Source organism: Colias eurytheme, chromosome 1 (assembly GCF_061535395.1).
Source record: "Colias eurytheme isolate Ceu_HAF_F1 chromosome 1, ilColEury1 Martin Lab GWU primary, whole genome shotgun sequence".
In the NCBI taxonomy this organism is placed as follows: Eukaryota; Metazoa; Arthropoda; class Insecta; order Lepidoptera; family Pieridae; genus Colias; species Colias eurytheme.
The window spans coordinates 14,430,634-14,457,886 of record NC_142980.1 but is presented as its reverse complement, the minus strand read 5'-3'; the positions used below and the strand labels follow the sequence as shown (position 1 = coordinate 14,457,886).

Below are 27,253 nucleotides of genomic sequence, written 5' to 3'. Positions count from 1 at the left end.
AACTATATGGATGGTATGTATACCATCCATATAGTTATCTAGGAAAAAGTTCTATAAGTTAAATACCTAAGTAAAACTTAACAAAAATATGAATGGCCCCAACTTTCTGAATACGTAATATTTTATTAATATATTTTTTTCCACCATATTTTCCACCAATAGCGTAGAACTTAATTTTTAAATAAATATGTATCAATAAAAAGATGATTGCATTAAAATTTTATAAAAATTAATTAGTTGATAAATTAAGCAAGAATTAAACAAACCCAATACATTAATTACCTTTGTATTTAAAATAAGAACTATTCATATCAATATTTATAAAAGCGCCATCTAGTAATTGTCATTGCATATTAGTTTTGTAAATTACTGCCATCTATCGGAATATTACATTACTAATACTATTCGTCACAGATAATAAATTTCAAAACATGAGCATCAATTTTGAATACGTTTCTTATAAAAAAAATCTAATCCACTAACTGTAACGGAAATAATTTCGTATATATTTTAATTAAAAACAAAATAAATCAATCCTTATAATTATGTAGATGGTAGTTTTTTAAACGTAAAACACACCCCTAACTTGTTGTAGACGCCTGGCGAGGGGTGCTCGCCGCGGCCGCCCCGTTTCAACCCTAATTTCCTCCGCACCCCGCTACCCTCGGGGCGTGCATCGAGCTGCCGGCTGGGTTTGCAGTCCTGTATCTGAGTTTGAATCTGAAACAGTTCACACTTCACAGGAAGCTACCATCAGATACAGTCGTCCGCGAACCTTTGGAGCTAAATAGTTCCTTGCATAAAACATAACAATTGCATCTGTGTCTTAAGTGAATATTGGACTATATTATTGAAGTGAATCATGGAGGAGACACGGCAATTTGATGATGATCCAAATACGCTGTCGGTGGTGAATGAAGAACCCACAGATCTTGGGTCTCCACCATGGGAGGAAGAAAAGAAAGATTTTTATTGGATGGGCGGCGTTTTCCAGTGCTTTTCGACCGTTGCGTCGCTGTTCCGGGGCGAAGATTATAAAGGAGCCCAAGGTAAGATTATTTTATTTTATTTACATAAATGGAAATTCCCGATGTTTGTTCGAATACCTACATCTACATGCAGGATCAAGGTCGCTGCGCTACGCGGGTAGTGCTTGATTGATTTTCAAACAAACGTTGCATTTCGCATCATATCCTGGGAATTATTGATTTTTATAGCTCTAGCCCTATTGGTCATATTTACAAAGCGTAAATGTCAAAGTTCAACAAGGTGCTTGTTGCTCATTATTATTAGTCCAGTATTAATGAATTGCTAGTAAACTATATAATACAATTGTTTGAATAAAAATAAATAAGTTAAATAAGAAATGTTTTTCAAAACAAAAAATAAAATATTTTTCTTTTTCTTTTTTCCACATTAATTGAAGATTATTGATTTTTATAATAAAGCAATATAATAACTACAAGAAAGATTAAAGGCAATATAAACTATGGACTTGGATGTAATCTAGGATATTCCTTTTTATATTTTCTCTACATATTGACGGACAAAGCTGGAATGTGGAGCTTGTTCAAAAGTTGATCCTAGGGAGTTAAGATGGTGGTTAACCACCTTCCTGATGGTGGTTAATCACTTTCTCCACCTCACTCCCACGAGTGAGGTGGAGAAGGGGAAGGGGAGAGAGGAGTAGGCGGGGGGGAGGGGGTAAGGTTGTTTAGAGGGGGCAGTGGGTACTGAGGAGGCACAAGTGGTTGATAGGCAAGGGGTCTGTGGGGTTCATGGGGGGGACATGAAGATTATATGGGGGGCAAGGGGGGTTATAAGAGGATAAGGGGGTTCTGAGGGGGCAAAATGAAAGATGTAGCGAGGAAGCTAGATAAGGCAGCGGAGCCATGAAAAAATTTACTGTACACAAATGATATAACAGGAATACATTAGTAAATAGTAGTTAAATACTTTTTTAAAAAATAAGACAACATAAATTAAAACTAAATGGAACTAAAGATGAAATTAGCAACTAAATTTCATTTTGTTATAAAGAAAAAAAGATAATTCTACTATTAAACGATTTTTGATGGAAAACAAGAAGAAGAAACATTAGGAAATTCTTTTTTTATGCAACCGGACGGATATAAAAGAAATAGAAAATATCTTAAAGTGTGTCTTCAAAGATACTGGAAACAAATGAAATAGTAATAAATGAGAATAGAACAGAATAAAGATGAATTTAAATATAAACTATGAATATGCGCTTGTTGACTGTAAAAAGTAATTTTATAATTAGTTAAATCAGATATTTTAAATGAAAAATGTTATAACTTATAAGGCACATGCATACGAGCATTGCTTTTGCACATGCAAACAGTTGTACTTGCGCATGCAAGTTACTATACTTGGACTTGCAAGCAGATATACTTGTGCATGCAAACATTGTACTTGCGCATGCAAGCTGCTATACTTAGACATGCAAGCAGTTATACTTGCGCATGCAAACAGTTGTACTTGCGCATGCAAGCTGCTATTAGACATGCAAGTAGTTATACTTGCGCATGCAAACAGTTGTACTTGCGCATGCAAGCTGCTATTAGACATGCAAGTAGTTATACTTGCGCATGCAAACAGTTGTACTTGCGCATGCATGTTACTATACTTGAACATGCAAGCAGTTATACTTGCGCATGCAAACAGTTGTACTTGCGCATGCAAGTTACTATACTTGGACATGCAAGCAGTTATACTTGTGCATGCAAACATTGTACTTGCGCATGCAAGTTACTATACTTGGACCTGCAAACAGTAATACTTGCGCATGCAAACATTGTACTTACGCATGCAAGCTGCTATACTTAGACATGCAAGCAGTTTTACTTGTGCATGCAAATAGTTGTACTTGCGCATGCAAGCTGCTATACTTGGACATGCAAGCAGTTATACTTGCGCATGTAAGCAGTTCTACTTGCGCTTGCAACCAGATTTAGTTGCGCATGCATCTAGCTTTACTTGCGCGTGCAAGCAGCTTAGTTTGTGCAAACAGTTAGTTCTACTTGAGCATGAAAGTAGTTCTACTTGCGCATGCAAGTAGTTCTACTTGCGCATGCAAACAGGTCTACTACCGCAAACATATTGCTCTTGCACGTTTAGCTCTTCTTGCATATACATACATATTGCTCGTGCGCACACAAGTAGCTCTACTTACGTATGTGCAAGAGGTTGAGGAATTAAGGTTGGGTTAAATTGTAGGGCAGTTCTTAAATGACTTGATGTTGAACGAATGAAATTTAATTACATATTTTGGTAATAGTAATACTATCTTTGAAAATATTATGACCCTTTTTAGTGCACAAATAGGATATAAATTAAATATAGCCTTAGCTAGCAAGCATAGTAAACTTTTATTTTTCTTATAGAAAACTGGGAAGTCCCCATCGAGAAGATCACAGACCTGTTCTATTTGGGGTCAGGGGCACAAGGAGTAGTATTCGGGGCACATCTAGATGGAGAAAAAGTGGCCGTCAAGCAGCTGCGCACAAAACATGAGACAAATATCCGCCATCTTCTCAAACTCAACCATGAGAATATTGGTAGGTATTTAGATGTGTTTACTTATTGGTGTTTACATTAGAAAAAAAAAATACAAATATAACAATTTTTTTTTGTTTATTAGTGCGTTTCCGCGGCGTGTGCACGAGTCCGCCACACTTCTGCATCATCATGGAGTATTGCCAATATGGGCCACTGTTCGACTTTCTGCACAGCAACACAGTATTCATGCCAAAGCAGTTGCTCAAATGGGCTAAAGAGATCGCCCGCGGCATGGGCTACTTGCACGCAAATAAGATCATACACAGGGATCTGAAGAGCCCCAAGTAAGTAAACAAATATGATTTTACACAATGATGAAATTGTTTATATGATAGATGTATTTCTAACCCTCGAGAATTTTTCAGCATACTCATCTCCGACAATCTGGTGGTAAAAGTGAGCGACTTTGGCACGAGCCGCGAATGGAATGACGTCAGCGCGGTGATGAGCTTCACTGGAACAGTTGCCTGGATGGCGCCAGAAATAATACGCCACGAGCCATGCTCAGAGAGGGTAGATGTTTGGTCGTTCGGCGTGGTTATATGGGAGTTGCTTACCGCCGAGGTGCCATACAAGAACTTGGAGACGCACGCTATAATGTGGGGAGTTGGCACAAACTCGATCTCGCTGCCGATCCCGTCCACCTGCCCGGCGAGCCTGCAGCAGCTGCTGAAGCAATGCTGGAACCGCGTGCCACGCAATCGGTAAGTTTCAAGCGATTGGCGTCTATTGTATGATATTTCTGTGTACCCTCATTTTGAATAAAGAATATCGTCGTGTTGAAATTTATTTATTACCCTTGCGTAAATTAACGACTGAAATAATATGCGATTGTTTTTTTTTTTATTGGTTTTGATGATTTTTCTGATTCAACATGTACTTTGAAGATGAAGAAAAAAAACAAGTTTTTGTTAACGCCACATAGCCTGACTAAAAAAGGAAGACGAATACAATACAAAACAATAATATATGAGCCTTGAGTGAAGTCTATGGATTATTATGACATGAAAATATTTAAATTCATCTTTATTTTATTGTAAACGAATACAAAAAAGAAACTGTCTTTTCCATTTTGACTTTGCGAATTCATACTTAAATATACTGCGATTGGAACAGCATTTTCATCTTATATTATGTGTGCAATGCGACGAATACCCGAAAGCGTAATCAAGATACATAATATCTACATATACTTGTATGATCTTGAAACTATTAAGCTACGTAATTGCTAATCTGAATAGCAATAGGCTATTTGACAGTATAAAAAATAAATTACTTTTTTGTGTAATCCATATATATATAAGGTTTTTGAAGTTATTTAAATTAATAAATGATATAAATAATAACTTATTTATTTATAAATCGTCCAGAAAAAACATCATATTTTTTAAAATGACCACGTGACCGAAAACATCCATGATTGGCTGCATCTGCCATGACGTCACAGCGGCGTAAATAACAAGAGATCCCAACGTTTACTCACGTCGTTGCTGAATTTCGCTTTTGGTTTTGTTTCTTGTATAACTTATTTCTTGTGATTCAAGGTGTCTGTAATCAGTTTTGTTCTTTATGTGTTATTTTTGTTTGTCATGGAACCTAATTTCGAAAAAGCAGACAGTAGAAATCTTCCTAAAGTGGACGCTATAATTAGGAAATAATATTGTAATACTGTGCTATAATGGTTGGCATGTTCTTTAAAAACAACCAAGATTTTTACGCTCCTCAATTGAGAAATGTGAAAACAGCTACGTAAGTTAATATTTCAATCGTCATTCATTACCTTTTTAGTTAATTGTACCTACAAACATGAATCACAATAGCACAATAATTATGAAGTATACATTTTTTAGATTAAGTCCTTTATTTTTCATTTCAGCCATCCAGTTTATAGGATTGACGTGTGTGTATTGATTATTTTTAATATCAATACAAACACGTCATCATCAATTTTTATATATATCATTATCTTACCTCAAGCAGGTAAGTAATGAGACGATTTATACTATGTATTGCAAATAAAATAAACTGCCTACTAGGTATTCAACACCATACTTACATTGAAGTGGTCTTCACAAAAAAATATAACTGTTTTAATTGATATATCTAATATCACTTGGATTTCTGCGAGCTAACTGCTAACTTTATACGAATTTTTATATCTTTTGGAGCAGATATAAATAGTTTGTCAGGGGTTTTAATAGTCGTATTTCTGCATCCAGGAACTACACACCACCTATAAGAACTCATTTTCTGGTTTTTAAACAGATTAACTTAATTATACTATAATTAAAACAAAAACGAACAATAAGTACTAGGAGCAAGTTGATGTTTACGCCGCTGTGACGTCACCATGGTCGCGAGACGCCATATTCTTCAAAATTGTGTTTTGGCGGCGTATTTGAATATCATGTTTTTATTTTCCATTTTCTCAATGAATAACTACAAAAACATGTGTTTTGTGTGCTCTATAAACGTATCTTAATAATTTGAGACAGTTTTCAAAACCTTGTCAAATAGCCTATTGCATTGTAATTACGATCTCAAGTCGGTAAGCCGCAATCCAGAACGTAGAATCCTATCAATTGCGACCATTGGCTAATTATATCCGACTGTCTAATAGACAATCACCTCGGAAATTCATTTCTAATCATGTATTCTACGGAATAATAGACACAAAAAGATGAGTACCTATCCATATTATTCATTCAGTTGTTTACAATAATTATATTCATATGTCACCTTGCCGTGTTGAGCTTTTCACAAAGTAATTGAAGTAAATAATTTGAATCTGTTTATACGATATTCACTTTAGATAAGGTAGGCGTGATTATCGGATGTGACAAGGTCAAAGGGCTTTATAAATTTTCCAGAAAATATGCGTGTTATGATTCAAGCTTAAAATATATTAATTGCGATTAGTCACTTAGTAGATTGTTGGGTTTCTACATGAAACGGTCATAGCTGCTATAGCGAATTTTTAGAGGCCTAGTTGTTCAATTGCTCCTCAGAATATTTCAATAAAATATTAGTCGGTCATGTTTTACAACTTTTTTACTTTTGATCAGGCAAATATAAAATAATATTTTTTATTAAAATTATTTGAACATAAGACTGTAAAGTTTTATTTTCAATTTAAAATAACAAATCTATGAAAACTTTCCAACTGTAAACAAGAAGACTGTTTTGATAGTTTTTGACAATAATTTAAAACCGATCAATGCGAATGTTTGCATTAATTTTTTTCGAAAGCATTCTCTCAGCGCCCTTGCGATATAAAATTTTGGATGTATGAATTAGAAAGGGAATTTCATAGGCGTATTTTGTACTAGGCCACCATTCAAGATCATCGCCGCTCACTTGGAGATGGCTGGCGGCGAACTGCGCTCCATGGACACAGAGACGTTCAAGAACATCCAGACTGGATGGCGCTCGGAGGTGCATGAGTGCATGGAGCACCTATATGCTAGGTATTAAGTCACTTTGCAACCTTTCAGATTTTGTTCCTGATCAAAAAGATAGCCTTTTTTTAAAAAGAGTGACAATTTGATAAATATTTCAAGGTTTCTGAAAAAAATACTAGCTTATATAACGTAGGTAGTCACCTTGTATAATAAAACAGCTTATCTTATTACTCAGTCTTCTTATAATAACAATAAAGTTAATTTGAGTCAAAACTATTTTGGCAATAAAATTGAAATTCGAACGCCTCGTTCTGACGCCCCTCTCACCCACTAGGAGCGCCAAGTCGTTCAGCCAGGAGAGCACAGATGTGGTTGCTCAGCGCCGTGAGGACCTCAAACAGGCCCGCGACCTCCGCTATGTGTATGAGCAGCAAGTGACACGCGCTAACGAGCTGTTCCTTGAAGTTTGCGCTGTGCGCCTGCAGCTCGAACAGCGCGAGAAGACGATTGCTGAGTGAGTATGGTCGAAGTGATAGTGATGGGTCCTGTAGCATCCAGTTGGACTTGCTAAGTGCGACGTGTAGAAATAAGCAGAACTTTTTTGCATGGTCCTTTATAGCCCTGAGTTGTTCTGTGACTTCATCCAGGATTTGCTGCCTCCCAAAATGGTATAAATGTATTTTTTTATAATATAGGCACTACAACCGCGATTGGGAGAAAACAAGCAGTATGAGATTCAGCGAAAATATTCTTAGTAATTACAATACCTAATAAAGAACAGTTTTTGTCAATATCTATCGATGTTTTATTGATCCTCTACGAGAGTCCACCAATAATGTAGAAGATATTTATTTTATATTCCACTTTGGTCACTGAATTTTACATCAAACCGACCTTTATTATTATTTTTTTTCTCAATTTTTCACCATCAACCTCCCTCCCTAGGAAAGAGAACGCGCTGAACGATTGTCGTTGCGGCCACCGCGGCATCAAGCTGTTCCAGCGCCAGGCGTCCTCCTCGTCGGACACCGCCAAGGTACACGTAGTGGAGCAGCGCCGCCGCAAGAAGAAGCCCGAGGCGATCCTGCCCACCCAGCTCGTCGTGCAGTACAACGACAAGCGCGCTGAGACCGTGACCATGACCATGGACGACCACTCACACTGCCCCTGCAACGAGCAGAGCCGCCACTTCGAGAACAACAACGCCAAGGACACGGTCATCGAGATGGAGGACAACGGCAACTTCGTCGTCCGCGACACCGCCTCCAACGACTACCTGAACGACAACTACATCCCAGACGTGGCGCAGGTGTAAGGTGGACTGGTCGTATTTCTTCTGTTTTTCGGTTCTGTTTTCAGTTTTATTTTTTATTTGATTTTCGTTTATGACCAGAAGATTTACGCATCGACTTAGCGAAACTTTTCTGTTTTGCGAATTTTCGCAAGTTTGTTACGTTTTTTTTTTTTGAGGCTAGATTGGAAGGAGCTGTGGCTCGAAAGAGCAACGAGGACGGAATATTAGAATTGTATTTGTTTGATTTCATGTTTGTGTTTTAGGCAGTATAATATTTTATACAGCTATCAAAATGTCATCAAACCTAAAACATCGTTTGATTTGGTAATTTATTGATTGTAGGTATGTTTAAATAATTTTAACATTATTACACCAGATTATTAAACAAAGTGGAAATTTACTATGGGCCTTGGAGGAAAAGTACTTGAAATACTCGAAATAGCAAAAGGAGAATGACCACGGGTGGTATCGGTAAAATTTTAGTTGTGCCACGTATTCGTGATATTGTTAATTCCTATTTGTATTTATAATGATCATATGTATCACTATTAAGTCTTAATTATACCGGATAAATTGAAATAATAGTAAAAGTTTGTGTTTTGAAACCTGTATGACCACGTATGGAATCGGTAAAATACTAGTTGTGTCACATGTTTGTGATATTGTTAATTCCTATTTGTATTTATAATGATCATATTTATCACTATTAAGTCGTAATTATACCGAATAAATAGAAATAAAAGTAAAAGTTTTTGTTTTGACACATATATCTATCTCTCTTGCAAGCGTCCTGCGTCATCTGTCATTGTGTTCGACGCATTTTTCGATGTTATTTATTTTGAAATAATGTTTATTCGATTTACTTTTCACATTTGTCTTGTAAATTAAAATATTACCTATGTAATAAATGTACAACTTAACGTTCATCGTTAGTTTAAACTCGATAAAGTATTTTTTTAAAGTGTTGAATAACACTATTGTTTTATTTTTATTGTCGCGAACTGCGGCATATTTACATAAAAACTTTAATCGTTTCTAAAAGTACTAACATCAAGCTTTAAATTGAGCTATATTTCATCTTGACACAATAAGTTTGATTGCGATACCAAGTGCCATAGTAACTTGGGCAATCTCCTTTTGCTGAAAGGAAATATTTATTTTGAATTTTAAATGTATTTTAAGGTTTTTGAAAATTCAAGCTTCTTTCCAAGCGGTCCTCGATAAGGCCTTAAATTATCGTGCACTTTGATTATTCAAGTGTAAAGACTTACTAGGGCGTATCTCGTCAAGGTCTAGTGAAAAAGTGACATCAGCGCAAGGTGTTCACTTAGAGCGGCAGCGGAGGAGTGCCTTTACCTTTACCTTTACCAACGGTGGCGTTCACAGGCCGAGTCAGCAGGCTTATTGCGCACCCATCCTGGACCAGTATGATGGGTTTTATCTGTATGAACCTATTTCCGAAAAATAAATGTAATAATAATAAAGGCGTAGGGATGTGACGACCCCACCGCCCACGGATGGGATATTTATATCCCAACTGTGCAATCAGTCGCACCCGCTGAGCATTTTGTTGTTGTGGGGGAGCCGGGAGGCCTGTCCTCATATCCGACTTGCCTTAACCGGCCGGTCGGAGAGAAGCCTGACGAACACCGGACCTCCACTACTGGCTTGCCTTAATCGGCCGGCCAGTCGAGAGTTTTTAGCTCAACGGGAGTTCTTTTATTTAAAGAAGAATGGATGTATGGAGGATCCATGTAGAGTATTTAAAAAACTTTTTCCTCCAGGACCCATTAAAACTTTCCACACTGTATAACGTGAAGTTCACTAATACAGAGTTATGAGTTATGACGTGATGCAACTCACACACACATGGACGCAGACTTAAACGCGTACAAATATGAAGTTTGTGCGTATGTGATGATTTACAATGAAAAGAGGAATAAGACCTTGATACTGGCACCCCCACTGGTATTGATGGCCGAATAAATGGGCGTAAACATCATATTATGTCATATAATATAATTATTATATTATCACAGTTGTTCAGTGTTTCATGAAAAATATTGATGTCGTGTCAGCATAATATTATAGTAGTGGGTAGAAGCTATTTCAATATTATTCACTAGTCTATTTAGTTATAAGGATTAATATACTAATTATTATTTTTTCATTATATTGGTTAATACGATGGTTATGAATTTCCCAAAGGCGATGTTTCAAATTAGGCTTGTACTTTTTGCTCACTGTATAAAAAATATTTATAAATAAAAACATAGTACATACCTAAAGCTTCCGTAGAATTGCGTTTTCACTATTTATCTTTCCGGTATACGAATTATGAAAGAGAAATATGATATTTCCATTTAAATGACCTCGCACTGCTTACGTAAAAAAGTGAAATAAATATACTGGAGAGTGATGTAAGTCTAAAGCGTCAGAAGCGCTACCTAACTTGTGCAGGGCACCTAGTGGCGTGGTGTCGGGGAGTGGCGACCCCGCACTCCCGACCTCCACGGGGATGAGCCCCTCAGTGGAGTCGCAAGAGTTTCCATCGCACTCGGGGGTGGCAGTGTTGGCGCTACACGTGGGGAGACCCGGGCCGCACTGCACCACCCTTAGCTATCCGGCCCCCTTCGACTTGTTAGGGGGCCCGTCCATCTACTTGGCGAGTCACCGTCTGCCATTTTATTTCGGGCTTCGTTATATTTTACAAAATTTAGTTATAAATCGCTTTTTGGAATTCGAAAGGCAGACGCCATAGCTTCCCGGAGATCCATATTGCACATTCCGCTCCATAGCCCGCACGATTTTACTATGATTACTATTTTGCATCACTGCAACGTCCACCGCTGGCTGTGCTCGTGAGGCGCAGCCTGCGGATGATGTTCCACGCATTCCCCCGGACTCTGCGTGCTGAGCCTTTGTGGCCACGCAAGCCTGCCAAAATACCGGGTACCTCTCTCGTCATACGGACAGTTACTCGAGTATTTTGATGATTAGATGTAGCTTTAGAATTAGGGTAAATGTTTTTCATAGAGTTTAATTAGGTTAGGTAACGTTATAACTAATCCCCATATATCATTAAAATTCGCCACGAACGAAAAATAATATGATCATGAATCATTAATCTTTGGCCAAGGTATTTTCTTATTGACCGTCTGTTTTTTTTTTTTTTGTTTCATTAAAATATGTTTATTTGTATCATATCAGCTTATTTAAACGCGAGCTGTTATGCGGGTTTTGATATTTTTACAACCACAATGTAGTAATAAACGCAAAAAAAGTAATTCAAAAACCTAATCATCCAATGCCAGTTTAGGAGCATTAACCATGCACTGCTTATCTACGTAAAATAGTGAAACATACTGGAGAGACGACGTAAATCTAAAGCGTGAGAAGCGCTACCTAACTTGTGCAGGGCACCTAGTGGCGTGGTGTCGGGGAGTGGCGACCCCGTACTCCCGACCTCCACGGGGATGAGCCCCTCAGTGGAGTCGCAAGAGTTTCCATCGCACTCGGGGGTGGCAGTGTTGGCGCTACACGCGGGGAGACCCGGGCCGCACTGCACCACCCTTAGCCATCCGGCCCCCTTCGACTTGTTAGGGGGCCCGTCCATCTACTTGGCGAGTCACCGTCTGCCGTTTTATTTCGGGCTTCGTTATATTTTACAAAATTTGGTTATAAATCGCTTTTTGGAATTCGAAAGGCAGACGCCATAGCTTCCCGGAGATCCATATTGCACATTCCGCTCCATAGCCCGCACGATTTTACTATGATTACTATTTTGCATCACTGCAACGTCCACCGCTGGCTGTGCTCGTGAGGCGCAGCCTGCGGATGATGTTCCACGCATTCCCCCGGACTCTGCGTGCTGAGCCTTTGTGGCCACGCAAGCCTGCCAAAATACCGGGTACCTCTCTCGTCATACGGACAGTTACTCGAGTATTTTGATGATTAGATGTAGCTTTAGAATTAGGGTAAATGTTTTTCATAGAGTTTAATTAGGTTAGGTAACGTTATAACTAATCCCCATATATCATTAAAATTCGCCACGAACGAAAAATAATATGATCATGAATCATTAATCTTTGGCCAAGGTATTTTCTTATTGACCGTCTGTTTTTTTTTTGTTTCATTAAAATATGTTTATTTGTATCATATCAGCTTATTTAAACGCGAGCTGTTGTGCGGGTTTTGATATTTTTACAACCACAATGTAGTAATAAACGCAAAAAAAGTAATTCAAAAACCTAATCATCCAATGCCAGTTTAGGAGCATTAACCATGCACTGCTTATCTACGTAAAATAGTGAAACATACTGGAGAGACGACGTAAATCTAAAGCGTGAGAAGCGCTACCTAACTTGTGCAGGGCACCTAGTGGCGTGGTGTCGGGGAGTGGCGACCCCGTACTCCCGACCTCCACGGGGATGAGCCCCTCAGTGGAGTCGCAAGAGTTTCCATCGCACTCGGGGGTGGCAGTGTTGGCGCTACACGCGGGGAGACCCGGGCCGCACTGCACCACCCTTAGCCATCCGGCCCCCTTCGACTTGTTAGGGGGCACGTCCATCTACTTGGCGAGTCACCGTCTGCCGTTTTATTTCGGGCTTCGTTATATTTTACAAAATTTGGTTATAAATCGCTTTTTGGAATTCGAAAGGCAGACGCCATAGCTTCCCGGAGATCCATATTGCACATTCCGCTCCATAGCCCGCACGATTTTACTATGATTACTATTTTGCATCACTGCAACGTCCACCGCTGGCTGTGTTCGTGAGGCGCAGCCTGCGGATGATGTTCCACGCATTCCCCCGGACTCTGCGAGCTGAGCCTTTGTGGCCACGCAAGCCTGCCAAAATACCGGGTACCTCTCTCGTCATACGGACAGTTACTCGAGTATTTTGATAATTAGATGTAGCTTTAGAATTAGGGTACATGTTTTTCATAGAGTTTAATTAGTTTAGCTGTAGTAGATAGTAAGAAAATTAAGTACTAATTACTATTTAAATCATTAATCTTTTGCCAAAGCTTATTCACCGTCAGTGTTTTTTTTGTTTCGATATTATTACCTGAGTTACTCGTGTTTTTTGATGTGTATCTTTAGTTTTTTGTGTATTAACTTTATTTGTATATCAATTTATGTAGACAGTATTATTTAAATAATTATGCATAGAGATGGATATCGTGCTAAGGAAGAGTAGGTACGTAAATTAAAATATAAGTAAACATAATTCATAGCGACTTTGTTTTTGGGTAAAGTATGACTTACGTCGAGGTTTTGAAACATCGCCTTTGGGCCGGTAGTACTAATATCATATTATGTGAAAGAGACATATGCATTCGCCGGCTTATTTGTATTATTGTGTAAATAATATCTTATTTACACCAATATTCAAGCGATATCTTTGTGTCGTATTCAAAATTTTATTCGTGTTAAAACAGTATAATATGGATAAATATTATACTTACTATTAATTATTATAAAGTGTGTATCGATGTATACGTCTTCGTGTATTCCGTCTAAGTTTTGCATTTCAATTTCTAGTCAAAGTATTATTAAAAGTATATTTGCAGGTTATTTTATATTTTTATAATTTGAGTTTCTTTTGAGACGTATTTTCTTCGTTATTTTTGTAACGAATAAATTTCAGGCCTAAACCGTAAGAAACATCCAATAACAACGATAGAAGGTTTGAAATTAAGTTCAAATGGCGGTTTTTACACTACCTACTACATTTACTGTGCTTTAAAAAAATCTCAAGATCTGGATGTAATGAATACAGGATCTCTTAACGAAATGTATAATCCGAATTTCTCGTAGATTAATGTGTCGGTCTACCCACATGGACTTTCTTCGATCCGATTTATTTTGTTTCGTGTGTGACCACTGCGCGTACGCACAAATATAAGGGGGGCCCTATTGTCATATATATCTACTATTAGGCTTGCATATATTTTTGTAATTCCAAAATATTTTTTTAAATTCACCTAATTATTACACTGGAAGGATATTTTTGTAATGGAGCGATGAGATATGTACATATTATGGCGTGCGCGATATTGTAAACTGAATCGTTATTGGTAGCCATGGTGTGAAAATGACCAGCCAGCTGCTAATTACGATTCAAAAGCCTCGTCCTAAATACTCAATAATATTTTGATTTATGATGATTTAAAAATTAATTATAAACAATAATGTAAATTGTATTTTCAGTTACAAATATGATAAATAATAAAGTATTTTATGATGTTGGGGTTTCAAATGAGTGGATAGGACGAGGCTTCAAGTCAACTCGCGTGGGGTTGTGATATTGTCGCCTTTGCGAAACAAGTGATATGAGGTGGTAATTGAAATCGATTAGCGTAATCACTATATTTTTTTAAAGTTAGACAAAATTTGGAATATTTGCCATCGCAGGTGTTAGGGTGTGGTTACACGAGCTATACCTATTCACAAATCAATCGGCACATTACGTTCGAAAAGATTGATGGTATCCTCGCGTGTAAACATGCCCTAATTTAATTTCTAATTTCTCTTAAATCCTTAGCCGTTTAATAAACTGTACCTAAATGTACAATCGCGTTGTAATACATTTCAGATGCATAATATATTATTTACTTTTGTTATTTTTTTTTTAATTAAGCGTGTTTTGGTCCAAGGATTTTTTATTTTTATTTATTATTTTGTAATGATAAGTCAGTTGAAAGTTATAGACTGCTAGTCTAAAGTTTTTGAAGAGTTTTACTATTTCTATGGATGTAGAGTACATCCATAGAAATAGTATTTCTCACCATTCTCTTAGGTGATATGTGTAAGATGTTTCGGATATTGCTACGGTAAGCTCAAACACGCCACTTAGATATCTTGAGTTTGCTAAATGCGGTAAATATCTATAGTCTTGATATGCTGAACTAAATTAAAACTTTTTTATTTGAGTTTACGCAAAAAAAGTTCTTATTGTAAGAGGAGGAATTTATGTAGTCAATTTTGTCAAAATATAAACATTAAATAAAGTTCATATTCAAAAAGTAATTTTGCATAGTCGAATTCTGTGAAAAATGAATCACACATGTAAATAGAACAACACCTGGCGAAAAATGCAAAGAATCGGACAATTGACACGTGTCCATCGTTTATTCGAATAAATGCTTTGTTTGATTTTTGTATAACTTTTTGTATTACTACTTTATTTTTTTTATGCGTGTTCTGATTTAAAAAGTATTTACGTCACGCTCGGCAAAATGTTTCACAAAAAAAATATAAAAAACTATTCATGAAATCAAAAGACATCCGCCTAATCGATTTTATCGTTTTGTCATTTGATTACGTATATATGTATACTAATTTATTTTTAAGAATTATCGATTTTTTAAACATGGATTATGTTAATTAAGTTAAGTTTTTATATCTAAGACTATTGATATATACCAATTTATTATTCTATGTTCTACTGTACTATCTTAAATTTAATTAATTAAATTATTACTGTAAATTTGCTTTAAGAGTTTACTCGTTAATATTGATGTTAATTAAGAAGGTTGTAATCGGTAACACATATGGAAGGATACCGATTAATAGTAAAAAGGATTAGTTTCTGAATTAAATTTAATACTCGAACAGACACAAAAAATAACTTAAAACTTATTTTATTGGATTAACGATTATCAGCAACAGAAATCGGTCTCCTTTCATAGTAATTTAGTAATTTACCTAATATCTTCTTGTGCTGAATGTACTAGGACATTTCGTTAGCCGTTTAACCTTCTTTAATCGGAATTTATTAGTCATTTCTTGAGTTTCATAGTATTATTTTGTTATTCCGAGCCTTTTTCAATGATTAGAAAGATTCTAAACGGACAGATTTGGAGCTTTCTCTGCGCTTGCGCAAGGGCACATTGTAGATAAGATGGAAAAATTTCCATCCCGGATCGGAATGAAATATATTGTAATTCATTGATATACGTCTAACACTACTAGAATATCACATAAACTATCTTAAAACTATCTAAGCATTGAAAAAGGCAATTTATCCTTAGCTCTAGTAAATACTTAGTTATATAAGATTTAGACAAAATTGATCATCTTAATGTTTTTGTCGGTTACCACTGTAGTTTGATGAAATAAATAAATAATACACAATATTAGCTTGATTTATCTTATCACCCCTTAAAAATAAGAAACGACTCTTAAAATAAGTTGTTAATTAGGCGATTGCTGCATTTTGGCGAATGTCATTTTTTAATTGAATGAGATAATAATAATCTTAACTTCTGGTCCTGTGAAGTGTGGGTTCGAATCCCGAAGTATTCAATAAAGAATAAAAAGGACTGCTTTTTCCTATATCAATAACGACCGAGGAAAAACTTGGCTTAGTTATGTGAATATACAATTTTTAAGAAATAATTCCCAAAGACTGAATGGATTTTGCTGATTTTCATTTTCATAATAAATAAGGTAAATTAAAATTGACGAAAAATTAGAAGTTCTGTTGTAGTTGTAAATTGTAACATGTTACAATTTCTTGATCTCCAGCAAAGTCGCCAGCCAGACAGCCCGGACTATAACCGCAAGAGAAACAGTACCTATATCAAAAAGTAAAAACCCAACTTTACTAAAATGACTTTTTTTAAAACGTTACTACTTAGCTCCCGTACCACAAGGTTTCCGAGTTGTTCGTTGTAGATCTTCGACATTTGAGCGAATCCGATTTAGATGCAGTTCTTTTTAATAGAAATAATGATTCGAGGAAGGCACGTAGAAAATATGCATAGGTAATAATATATTGACCTAATCCTAATCTGCATTATACCCATGCGAAGCGGGGCGTTTTGCTAGTATAATATAAAAAAGGTAAGGTATATTATGTAGGATAGCCCGAATAGCACTTGGCGTGGCATGACCTAGAAATTGAACCTTGTGCAACAAGTTGGTACCTATCTACATAAGACTGCTAGACTAAAAATATGCAATGATGAAAACAATATGAAAGGTACAAAATAAAATACCTATGAATGTTTTGAGAGAATTTGCTTCGCTCGTTTTTATCCGCCTAGCTAGTTACGATAAACGAAAATTATCTTAATCATTTGTTTACCTAGTTAGGTACTTGTTTTTACCTAAAATAGATTTAAAAAATATAAATTAAGAGGATGAATAAATGATTCGATATTCAGTCAGTCCAATTATTCGCCAATTAAAAAATTCTGTATAGGTACACGCGTAGGAAGATTTTTCCTTCGGAAAATTTCTTAGCTTATTTGCGTGTAAATGGAAAAATACTTCAAAATATATATTACATTCCGAGAAAGTACCGAGATAATACGATAAAATTATGATAAAAATACGTCTATAATGTTCTTCGTACTTTTATTATAAATGCGAAAGTTAGTGAGGATGGATGTATGTGTATGTATGACATTTAAGTATGTATGTTTGCTACTCTTTCATACAAATACTACTGAACCGATTACAATGAAATTTAGCACACATATAGAGGATAACTTGGATTAACACATAGGATAGGTTCTATCCCAAAAATCCCATGGGGACGGGAACTGTGCGGGTTTTTCTTTGTAAACGCGGACGAAGCCGTGGGCGGACGCTATTCCACTATTTATGTTTATAATGTATTACAATGTGAAATGTCCCTAACTTATCGATTCTGTCTACCTTACAATGTTGTTTACAAGTTACGTTTTATTACGCTTCAGGCTTTCTCCCTAGATACTTGTTTTAATAATTTATTTCACCAAGCTTTGGTTTTATCCTCAAGAAGATTTGAAAAATTTAGTTTTATATAGGTTCATCATCTGACAAAGAAGCTTAGGTACTGCCCGCGGGTTAACCCGCTTTCAATACTTAAATAAACCTTAACAAATTATTTAATTTACACCTTCCTCGAGAACCAGAGTAGCTAGATTAATATTATTGAAAGGAAAAGTTAAATATGGTAATAAAAATATAATTTGTTACAATATAGTGTAGCTCGTCGTTCATCAGAAAAATATACCTGTTGTCTTCGCCTCATACCTAAAAGAGAAAGCGATTTTTTTCAAGATACCTACAGCGCGGCAACTGGTGTGGACTATGGATGGTAATATGATTTATACGAGTTATGCCTGCCATGATACAATAAAAGTATAGGTAGGTACCTTTTGTGTAGGGACTAGGGATATCTTCAACGCCACGGCCCCCGTAGAGCCGTGGGTTATGCAGGATCCTTACCGACTAAAACGGAAAACCCCACTGAAACCAATAAGCTACGATCAAACACTAGCAAAATAACTTGGAAGTTCTTCACATCGTCCACTTTATCATCAACATTCTCAATATAAACTCTATTCCTTTTTTACGCTTTGCCTAAGTAGAGGAAAAAATAAATCTTAAGCATATCTACCATAGTCGATAGAACTTACTGATAATATGAACATAGTACATAATATGAAATAAAATATCAGAGAATAAAACAGCCCTCAGGAATATTGTGCAAAAGGTGGTCTTATCAGTAACAAGTAATCTCTACCTACAGAGCAAAAAAATACGCCTGTTGCCGCCTATGCGTTTGAAAATAGCTCTCCATTCAGAGAAAATATTGATTGAAATAAAAAAAATCGACAATTACACGTCTCATAGTATTTGCTCTATATATAATTTAAACTCATACTAAACTAAATAATTTGTAGCTCTTTGTAGAAACATTCTAACAAATGTCATGTAATTTTTATATTAGTTAAATAACAATAATGTAAAACACAACTAAACGTGTACCTATGTCAATAGGTAAACATATGAGACAGTGAAGATATTAGCGAAATATTCGCATACGAAATACGCTCCAAGCGTGTTACATTTTTTGGTATTATTTATAGAAAGTGAACGGGCGTGAGCGCAAGCGCGCATACAGTGCGGCGCGCTTGCTCCGAGAGGACTGGAGCCCATGGAGCCCCCGGCCTTGCCCCGAACGGGCCTCCACACCGTCCGCGCGGCCCCGGGCAGCGCCGCCGAACTCGCGCTGCCGTTGCCCACGGGGACGCCGCCCTTCACGTACGAATGGTAGGTCCATTGCCCATGTTCACATTTCAGATTCTCCGAAAAGTGTGCCGATCGCGATAGATCCAGTTGTTCAGTGAATAAAGTGCATAGTGCCGCGGTCGCGCCGGCTAGCGTTGTTTGTTTTTCGAGTATAAATAAAGACCAGGAAGCAGACCAGTCACTTGACACTTGGTTTGCAAATAACATGACAATCACTGGTGCAGCTTGTAATATTGTTTTAAATACCCTTTCGTGATCTTGTCGTAGAATGTGTTTCATTATAAATAAATCTCACCAGGAATGCACTTGTTCAGATGCATTACCGTGTCGGTATTCGCGTATCATTATTTTATTTTAATACTTATTGAATCAATCGATAAGCGTAAAAAAAATATTGATTTACATCATCAGACTCGTAATAAAAATTTATCATGAAACAAATAATGCGCGATGTGCTCCTATATTTAAATTATGGATATTTAAAAAATTAATACGATTTTTTATTTTCGATAGTTATATTAAATATATTATCCACTTATAAGTTACAGTTTTTTCTAAATGTAATACTAATAGGTATCTACTTATATTATTACAAACTATTACCTACTCTATGGTTTCTATTCCTATTACAACCTAATTGATAACCACACTAAAGATGAATTCCTCAACGGAATGGATTGGAAATTAGAATCTTATGTCGGCTTGCAAGCAAAATTGCGAAATATCAATTTCGATCGATCGATCAAATTGATTAAATGTGCACAAACGTTTGTCACAAATCTAAACTCATCCAAACATTCAACAACATAAAGCTCATATTCTGTAAGTTTCCAAAATAAACATTAACTCCCCGGCGTAGATATGTCATGGCGTAATGAAACACGCGTATATTCGCAGATGTAGGTCTAACGAGAATCGTATGGGAAACATTGTGCCGTCCCTGAAATACTATGACGTAACTGATCTTCTCTATTAGCTAATTCCAAATGATGTCAGTAATAGTTTACCTTTTACTTACCAAAAATAAATACGAGGTTAATTTCTGTTCGATCTCTGGTACTAGACAGCGCCACCTAGTTGACTTTCCTCGAAACGATGCGACATCTCGTGATGATCTATGAAACTGTATGAGCGCCATCTATGATTTTCAGCGGCAACACTGTGTAAAGTTTTAAATTATGTAAGCTGAAATTTTCAGGTATTTTTACGTCCAATACTAAAGTCCATTATTTATTTCTGTTGTGTTATTGCTGCTGGTGATCTAATAGCATCCTATTGCCCGTTTATCGAAAACAAATTTGTCACAAGTTAGGAGCTGAAAAAGGTCCAATACTTTGTGTTCATTTTCTAGTGAGCAACCGTCGTTCGTACAAAGTTGTGTAGAGAAAGGTCGTTTACAAGCGCGAGATTCCTTCAATTCCTCATAAATTTGAACAGTAAACAAATAGCGGCGCTGGCGTCGCTTCTGTAAAAATATCCCTCGTTTCGTGCAGTCCGCGGCCGACTATCGCGTACTCCGAAACGATATGCGCTCCCGCCATGGGCAGCAATTGTTGCAAGGGTGATGCAGCTGGCAAACCCGTCGTGCGGTCGAACTCTTCGATATACACCAGGTATTTGTGATTTCGCGTGTCGTGCCTTTTCATATGAAGTCACTTCGGCACAGGGTCAGGAGTTTATGTGACAGTGTAGTGGAGTAATTGTGTTACGTGTTTAATTGAATTACGCGTTAAGACATTGTATTGAAAAAAACTGTCGTTTCCGATCATCGATTACCTAGCTGGTGCTTTTTTCTTTTACAGCGTTTGCGCATTAAGTTCATATTATAGATTATAATTAACGTAGATTTTTCATTATTTAACGGTGTGTAAGCATCAATATATTTTGAATTTTATTTCAGTTTAATAAAATTGGCACGCAGGGTTTTCGAACAATCAAACGTCGTACAGTACCTAGTACTTTATGAAATGCTATCGCGTCACACGACCTGGCAAAAACACATTTGATGATTAATTTGAGTTTAGGCCGATACAGCAAAAATAGATCTTACATTTAGATTATATTTATGAATTATTTAAGAACGCAGTGTTTAGATTTCGTGTTATTAAACATTACAGTATTCACAGCTATATTGTTTTTGCTTTTAGAATCCTTAAGTTGCGTAGGCGACGAATTTATAGCTACATAATTTTATTTAAAGTCAGTAGGTAATCTCACTAATCAGAAGTCTCTACATTTTTATCGGTATACCTAATAGTAATAAAAAAAATAATTATACATATTATAAACTAGCTGTGCCACGCGGTTTCACCCGCATTACTCCGCTCCTGTTGATCTTAGCATGATAGCTTTCGAATGGTGAAAGAATTTTTAAAATCGGTCCAGTAGTTTATGAGCCTATTCATTACAATGAAACAAACAAAGTTTTCCTCTTTATTATATTAGTGTAGATGTCTGTAGGTACAATAATATTTCAAGCGTAGAGTAAACGGGTATCTTCTAGGGAATCGCGTACCATCTTAGCATTTTAGCTTGAGATCAGGCGAGATTGTGGTCAAGAGTTTCCCTATTCACAATTGTAAAAAAAACGATACGCAATGAAAAACGTTAATTTTTTGCAATAATTAATAAACGGTAAACATGCTCATACAACGCTAAAATAACAAAAACATATTCCAACTGCATACTTTGGAAGACTACCTACTGATTTTTAACTCTACAAATATATTTACGAATTAATTAAAATTTAATTTCAATTCCGACCAAGTATTATACATTTTTATAAAAATATTGATGAAAACCGAGTTTACTCCCGGGAGTAGGTATCGAGTACTAATTCAATCGAGTTCGTTTCGAACACTTAATTGGTGTATTGAAAACTAAGACAGCATACGGTAGTGCTGTAGTTCAAAATGAAATTAAAGTCCGTCTAAAACTTCCATCTACTTCGATAATTCCATTCGAACTGGACATCAAACCCGAATTGGTTGCAAAGTGAGATTTCAAGTTCGAGATCGAGGTCCAATCAATACTGTAATCGAATCAATTTCGGTGGCTTATTGATATACCAACTTGCACAATTACAAGTCTAAATTTCTCATTTTATTTGAATGAATACATCCCTTTTTTTGGTAGAGGACACCCTTTCTTCTATGTTCCTTTATTCACGTGGTCAATCTTTTCCTTATCCCTTAGAAACCATTTTCTTCTTAGCAATGTTCATGGTCGGTGATCGATAGTGCTTGCTTATCATCAGGCTACACGCGTTGGGAACTCTAAAAATATTTAAAAACATACTTTGTGCTAATAATATATAGGTTGTATACCTACGTAGTATATTATTATTAGTCTGTGATATAGGTATGTTTTTAAATCATTCATCGCTTTGTCTAAAACCTAATAAATTATATACTAAAACCTTCCTCTTGAATCACTCTATCTATTAAAAAAAAACCGCATCAAAATCCGTTGCCTCGTTTTAAAGATTTAAGCATACAAAGGGACATAGGGAAATAGGGACAGTGAAAGCGACTTTGTTTTATACTATGTAGTGATAATAGCGGTAGGTAATCCCCGAAGCGTGCGTATGCGCATGATAACAAGCTGTAAAGTAATGCCAACTCACTATGTAAAACTACTGTCTACATAACATTATCCATATTGAAAAAAAAAATATTAATCCAAAAATATAAAAAATAAATAAATAATTTAAACAATTAACAATATCTTTCATTTGGTGCAAGTAGACATTGACCTCCGCAATCTAACTGAAATATTAGACTCTTATAAAATACATTATTATTTATTATACATAAAACACAACTATTAAAGCTTACACCATAAAACTTTTACATTCATGTAAAGCACCGCTAATCACAAAAAATGTGTACGGAAATCCACACAGTAGGTATTATCATACCAACAAGCTAGTCTGAGACTCTAATATAAATAACATTTAAGCTTCAGCCAGTAACTGTAATTAACTGAAATTCATCGCACCATCATATACTTTCAAGAATCTGGCACAGTGTAGTACAAAATATACGGGATATTTTATCACATTTTCCACGTAACAATATATTTTAATGAAGGTAGTGCAGATGGTAGAGCAAAGCTTACATCGCCATGCAACGCTACGTTAAATGAACTTTTTTATTAAAAGATTCATTAGTTTACATTTTTCGTATTCAAACATCTTATACCTACATATTATATAGATACATAAGTACCTACGTATAAAATGATTTTTCTTATTAATAATATACTTTGCTATCTCTAGTTAAGCTTTATGTAAAAAAATTGAGCAAACAGCAAATGAACAAATAAGTTTCCGATTTCCAATATATCATTAACAATAAAAACGAATGGACTTATAAATTCATTTTCACAATTGGACTTATATTGAGAGCAATATAATCCTTCGTGTATTTTTATCGACATTTGTAAAGTGCCCCTTTATATGGAGGGATTAATTTTTTAGTTTGATTGTCAATTCATTAAATTCTTAACAGATCAATCCTTTTATGAAACCTTTGTACTCCCATTCAATATCGTAGCAATCATTTTGTAAAGTGTTCCTTTGTAAAAAGGGATTTATATTTTAATTTGATTGCTAATCTATTAATGTCATAACAGATAAAGTTTTTATAAAAGCGACGGTAATAACTTTTATACTTGAAGTCAAATAGCGTAAATCATCTATACATAGATATAATAAATCTGTAGAAGGGTCAATTCTGTACATTGAAAATATTGAAAAAATAAATAGTAGGGGGTGTTACTGGATCGATACCAAACCCAAATATGTGATAAAAAAAATTTTTGTCTGTCTGTCTGTATGTGAAGGCATCACGTGAAAACTAACGGTTCGATTTCGATGAAACTTGGTATAATTATACCTTATTATCCTGGGCATAAAATAGGATACTTTTTATCCCGGAAAAATACGTAGAAAAAAAAATCTAAATTTTTCCGCGCGGACGGAGTCGCGGGCGGAAGCTAGTGTTTCATAAGCTAATGGACATTGTTTGAAAGTTTATATTAAAATCTAAACATAGACTTTAATATTCCCGTTCAACACTTATAAAATATTGAATTTCCTTTTACTGGAAGACTGCTTTTACTAGGTGCATAATCGGCTTATTATTTCTTCATAAAGTGGAAACGAGGGCGGGCGAAGTATCCTGTATATAGAAAATGGTTTTATTATTTCGTTTCATATAAAAGCTATTTATATGTATATTAAATATTTTTCATGGATATTTAAAAAATAGCGTGTTTTTAATAAAATAAGCAAAATTGTCGAAGAAAACGACCACCGTTTTAGGTAGTTCTTTTTAATAAGTACTGACAGGTAGGTACTTTGCTTGTTTGTAAAGGGAGATTGAATAGATTTCGTACAATGGGTAGTGCTATATTAAAATCAAAATTATTATTAAACTACCTTTCTCCTAGAATATTTATAGATCCGATTTATTTTATTTTAACAAAAAAAACTGAGAAGAACACAATATGTATTCGATTGTTTAAAAATGTAAATACCACATATGGAATACAGAAAATATTCATTACATAAAGATGGTACAAAGCTGTGCTTAAATAAATATTTATTAACGGCCTAAATTACGATAGTGGTGAAAATAATAAAACCTTATGTAGTAGCTCCCCTTGAATGAATTTCACACCGTGTTTCTCTCTACGAATACACAATAAAAATAAACGATGTCATATTATGTCATATGCTGTTTATAGTTTTCACGGTCTTTTAAACATCACCCTGAATTTTTTAAGTAACTAGGTCGATGAAAAGATTCACGTTATTTCGTAGCATGTTGTTACACAAATACAGGTATACATAAATCAAATACGTCGCTATGTGCTTAGGTGTTTGTGTATTATTTTTAACTGTCTTCAACTAGATGACTGAAATTCTCAATTATTTACGTATGAAATAGAACATTTGTACATTTTGACGAATGAATCTGCTTCTACGCATTATAGATAAAAACCCACTTATAAAACAATGTGGCTGCAGTTGGCAGTTATAATTTACTTTAAGTTTAAATTGTTAATAAGTTCTTCTTCAGACTTTTGAGTAATTTGACCTAAGGAAGAAAACAACAAAGTAGGTAGTTAGTTACTTAAGTAGGTAGTTAGTTATTTAAGTTTATAATTAAGTTGCCTAGACCACAGTGTACGTGTATTCCTTTTAAAGTTTTAGTTAAGATATTTAATCCAGTTTTTTTACGATAAATCTACGATAAATATAGAATTTTTCTTATTTTTCTGTTTGTTTTATATTGTTATTCAAATTGATAATAAAATGACGGTTACGTTTAATATCGAAGTTTTGAACAATTACTCAAAGGCATATGAGCAATATCTAATAATTAGTTATAGGTACTCCGATTCAGTCTTTGTAAAACAATTCCTAATTAAGTCACGTTTTTGAAACAAGATTAAAAATAAGTTATTAGATAAAGCAAATGTGCCTGCTACAGGTTTGTGTATCATTTTTTTTTTATTTTACACATCGCTTATACCGCTAAACAATTTTAAAATCGTATTACGGGTTACACGTTCGTCGCACTTGACACGGTGATATTGAAAGTTCAAGGTCAAAGGAAATTGCACTATGCACGGATGTCCCCTGCAGGCTGCCGCTGGCGCTCAAAATTCAGTTATCTAGGAGATAATCCATTTACAGGAGCGGGCCTTTATTGCGTCGATACGTCACGTGTACGCCTTTGCTGGGGGTGCTGTTACAGGCGTTAGCTAAACTATGTAGTGCTAGCACGCTCGTGTGCACAAATTTACCTTCATAGAATTTGCAAGTGGAGAATGTTGGTCTGTAGCTTTGTAGGGATCTGCTATGTTATATAGATGTCTGGGATAAGGATTTAAGGCCAATAATTGACGTTATATTGACTTAGCGTTTTGGTTAAAAATCCAAAAATCGACCTCAGTTCATGATTTTTTTCCAAAAAACCTGATTGTAAAATAAACAAATTAAAACAACCATGCCCTTTATCATATTCGAAACTTTAATATAAATTTTTTTTAGATATGTACATTAAGAATCTAAGAAGAAAAACGGTTATATCTAGAGTTAATTTTCGGTATTAAAAGGGAATTCTACCCGATTCAGGCCTTAAGTATTTGATTGTATATAGTATTTAAGAGGCAAATGAACTCTTGCATCTAATGGTCAGTGACAATTGCGCGATTTGATAAGTATTGTATAGTTAGAGACATATTCAGTTATCCACGTCTCCAGTCTTCTTCCAAAATCTAATGATATTGCTTACTTTAGCAAAAAATGTATGATTACGAATACTTCACACAATAACAATAAAGTTAGATCCATAGTCTAAAAATGATATTTATAAATTATGTTATAAAATTGAATGAAACACCTACAAATAAATCGCAATGCTTTATTTTTATCTTCTTATATATAAAAATGAATCGCAAAATGTGTTGGTAAGCGCATAACTCGAGAACGGCTGAACCGATTTCTATAATTCTTTTTTTATTATATTTCTTGAAGTACGAGGATGGTTCTTATGTAGAGAAAACGTAAATATGTACCACGGGCGAAGCCGGGGCGGACCGCTAGTTTTTATAAGATAAGCGTTCAAGCGAAGCAATTAACAACGAACATCGTTCCCAGTTTATTTCTATAGATAAAGTCTTTTAATAAGTTCATCCCGATAAAATCCATGTTATGTATTTCTGGGAAAGCCTTGAACTTCTAGGAAGTTCGGATACAGGCGCGGCGTCTCAAAGCTTAGTGCATTGAGACGGAATGCCGACGACGTAGGGATGCATGGTATACGACTTCTTGCGAAGGGGCGAATAATTCAGTAATCATTTATTGTTATGTAATATATTAACGTTGTGTGTGTTCAGTCTTGATGAACTAGTGGTAATTAATGACACATT

At 35.5% G+C, this 27,253-nt stretch overlaps 2 protein-coding genes across 2 annotated transcripts in view; both read left to right on the top strand.

The window, feature by feature from the left end:
- The first annotated feature begins 862 nt into the window (after nt 1-862).
- On the top strand, nt 863-8,298 carry LOC149911373 (mitogen-activated protein kinase kinase kinase 13-like). Its single transcript, XM_090116511.1, has 7 exons — nt 863-1,049; nt 3,408-3,581; nt 3,665-3,866; nt 3,948-4,286; nt 6,912-7,049; nt 7,318-7,497; nt 7,929-8,298. Exons 1-7 carry the CDS (start codon nt 863-865, stop codon nt 8,296-8,298), a joined length of 1,590 nt encoding a protein of 529 aa, XP_089972637.1.
- Nucleotides 8,299-19,214: 10,916 nt separating this feature from the next.
- Nucleotides 19,215-27,253, top strand: part of LOC149911372 (uncharacterized) — a 55,006-nt gene continuing 46,967 nt past the window's right edge. The window contains exon 1 of the mRNA XM_090120514.1: nt 19,215-19,330. Within this exon, the coding sequence (XP_089976640.1) occupies nt 19,215-19,330 (116 nt within the window). The remainder of the gene's footprint in view (nt 19,331-27,253) is intronic.

What these genes read in the sequence shown, in the direction of transcription:
- LOC149911373 (XM_090116511.1), top strand. Translation starts at nt 863, where the DNA reads ATGGAGGAGACACGGCAATTTGATGATGATCCAAATACGCTGTCGGTG. An exon ending in AGGGATCTGAAGAGCCCCAA is followed by an intron (nt 3,867 to 3,947) that starts GTAAGTAAACAA and finishes AGAATTTTTCAG; the next exon opens with CATACTCATCTCCGACAATC. An exon ending in CGCGAGAAGACGATTGCTGA is followed by an intron (nt 7,498 to 7,928) that starts GTGAGTATGGTC and finishes CTCCCTCCCTAG; the next exon opens with GAAAGAGAACGCGCTGAACG.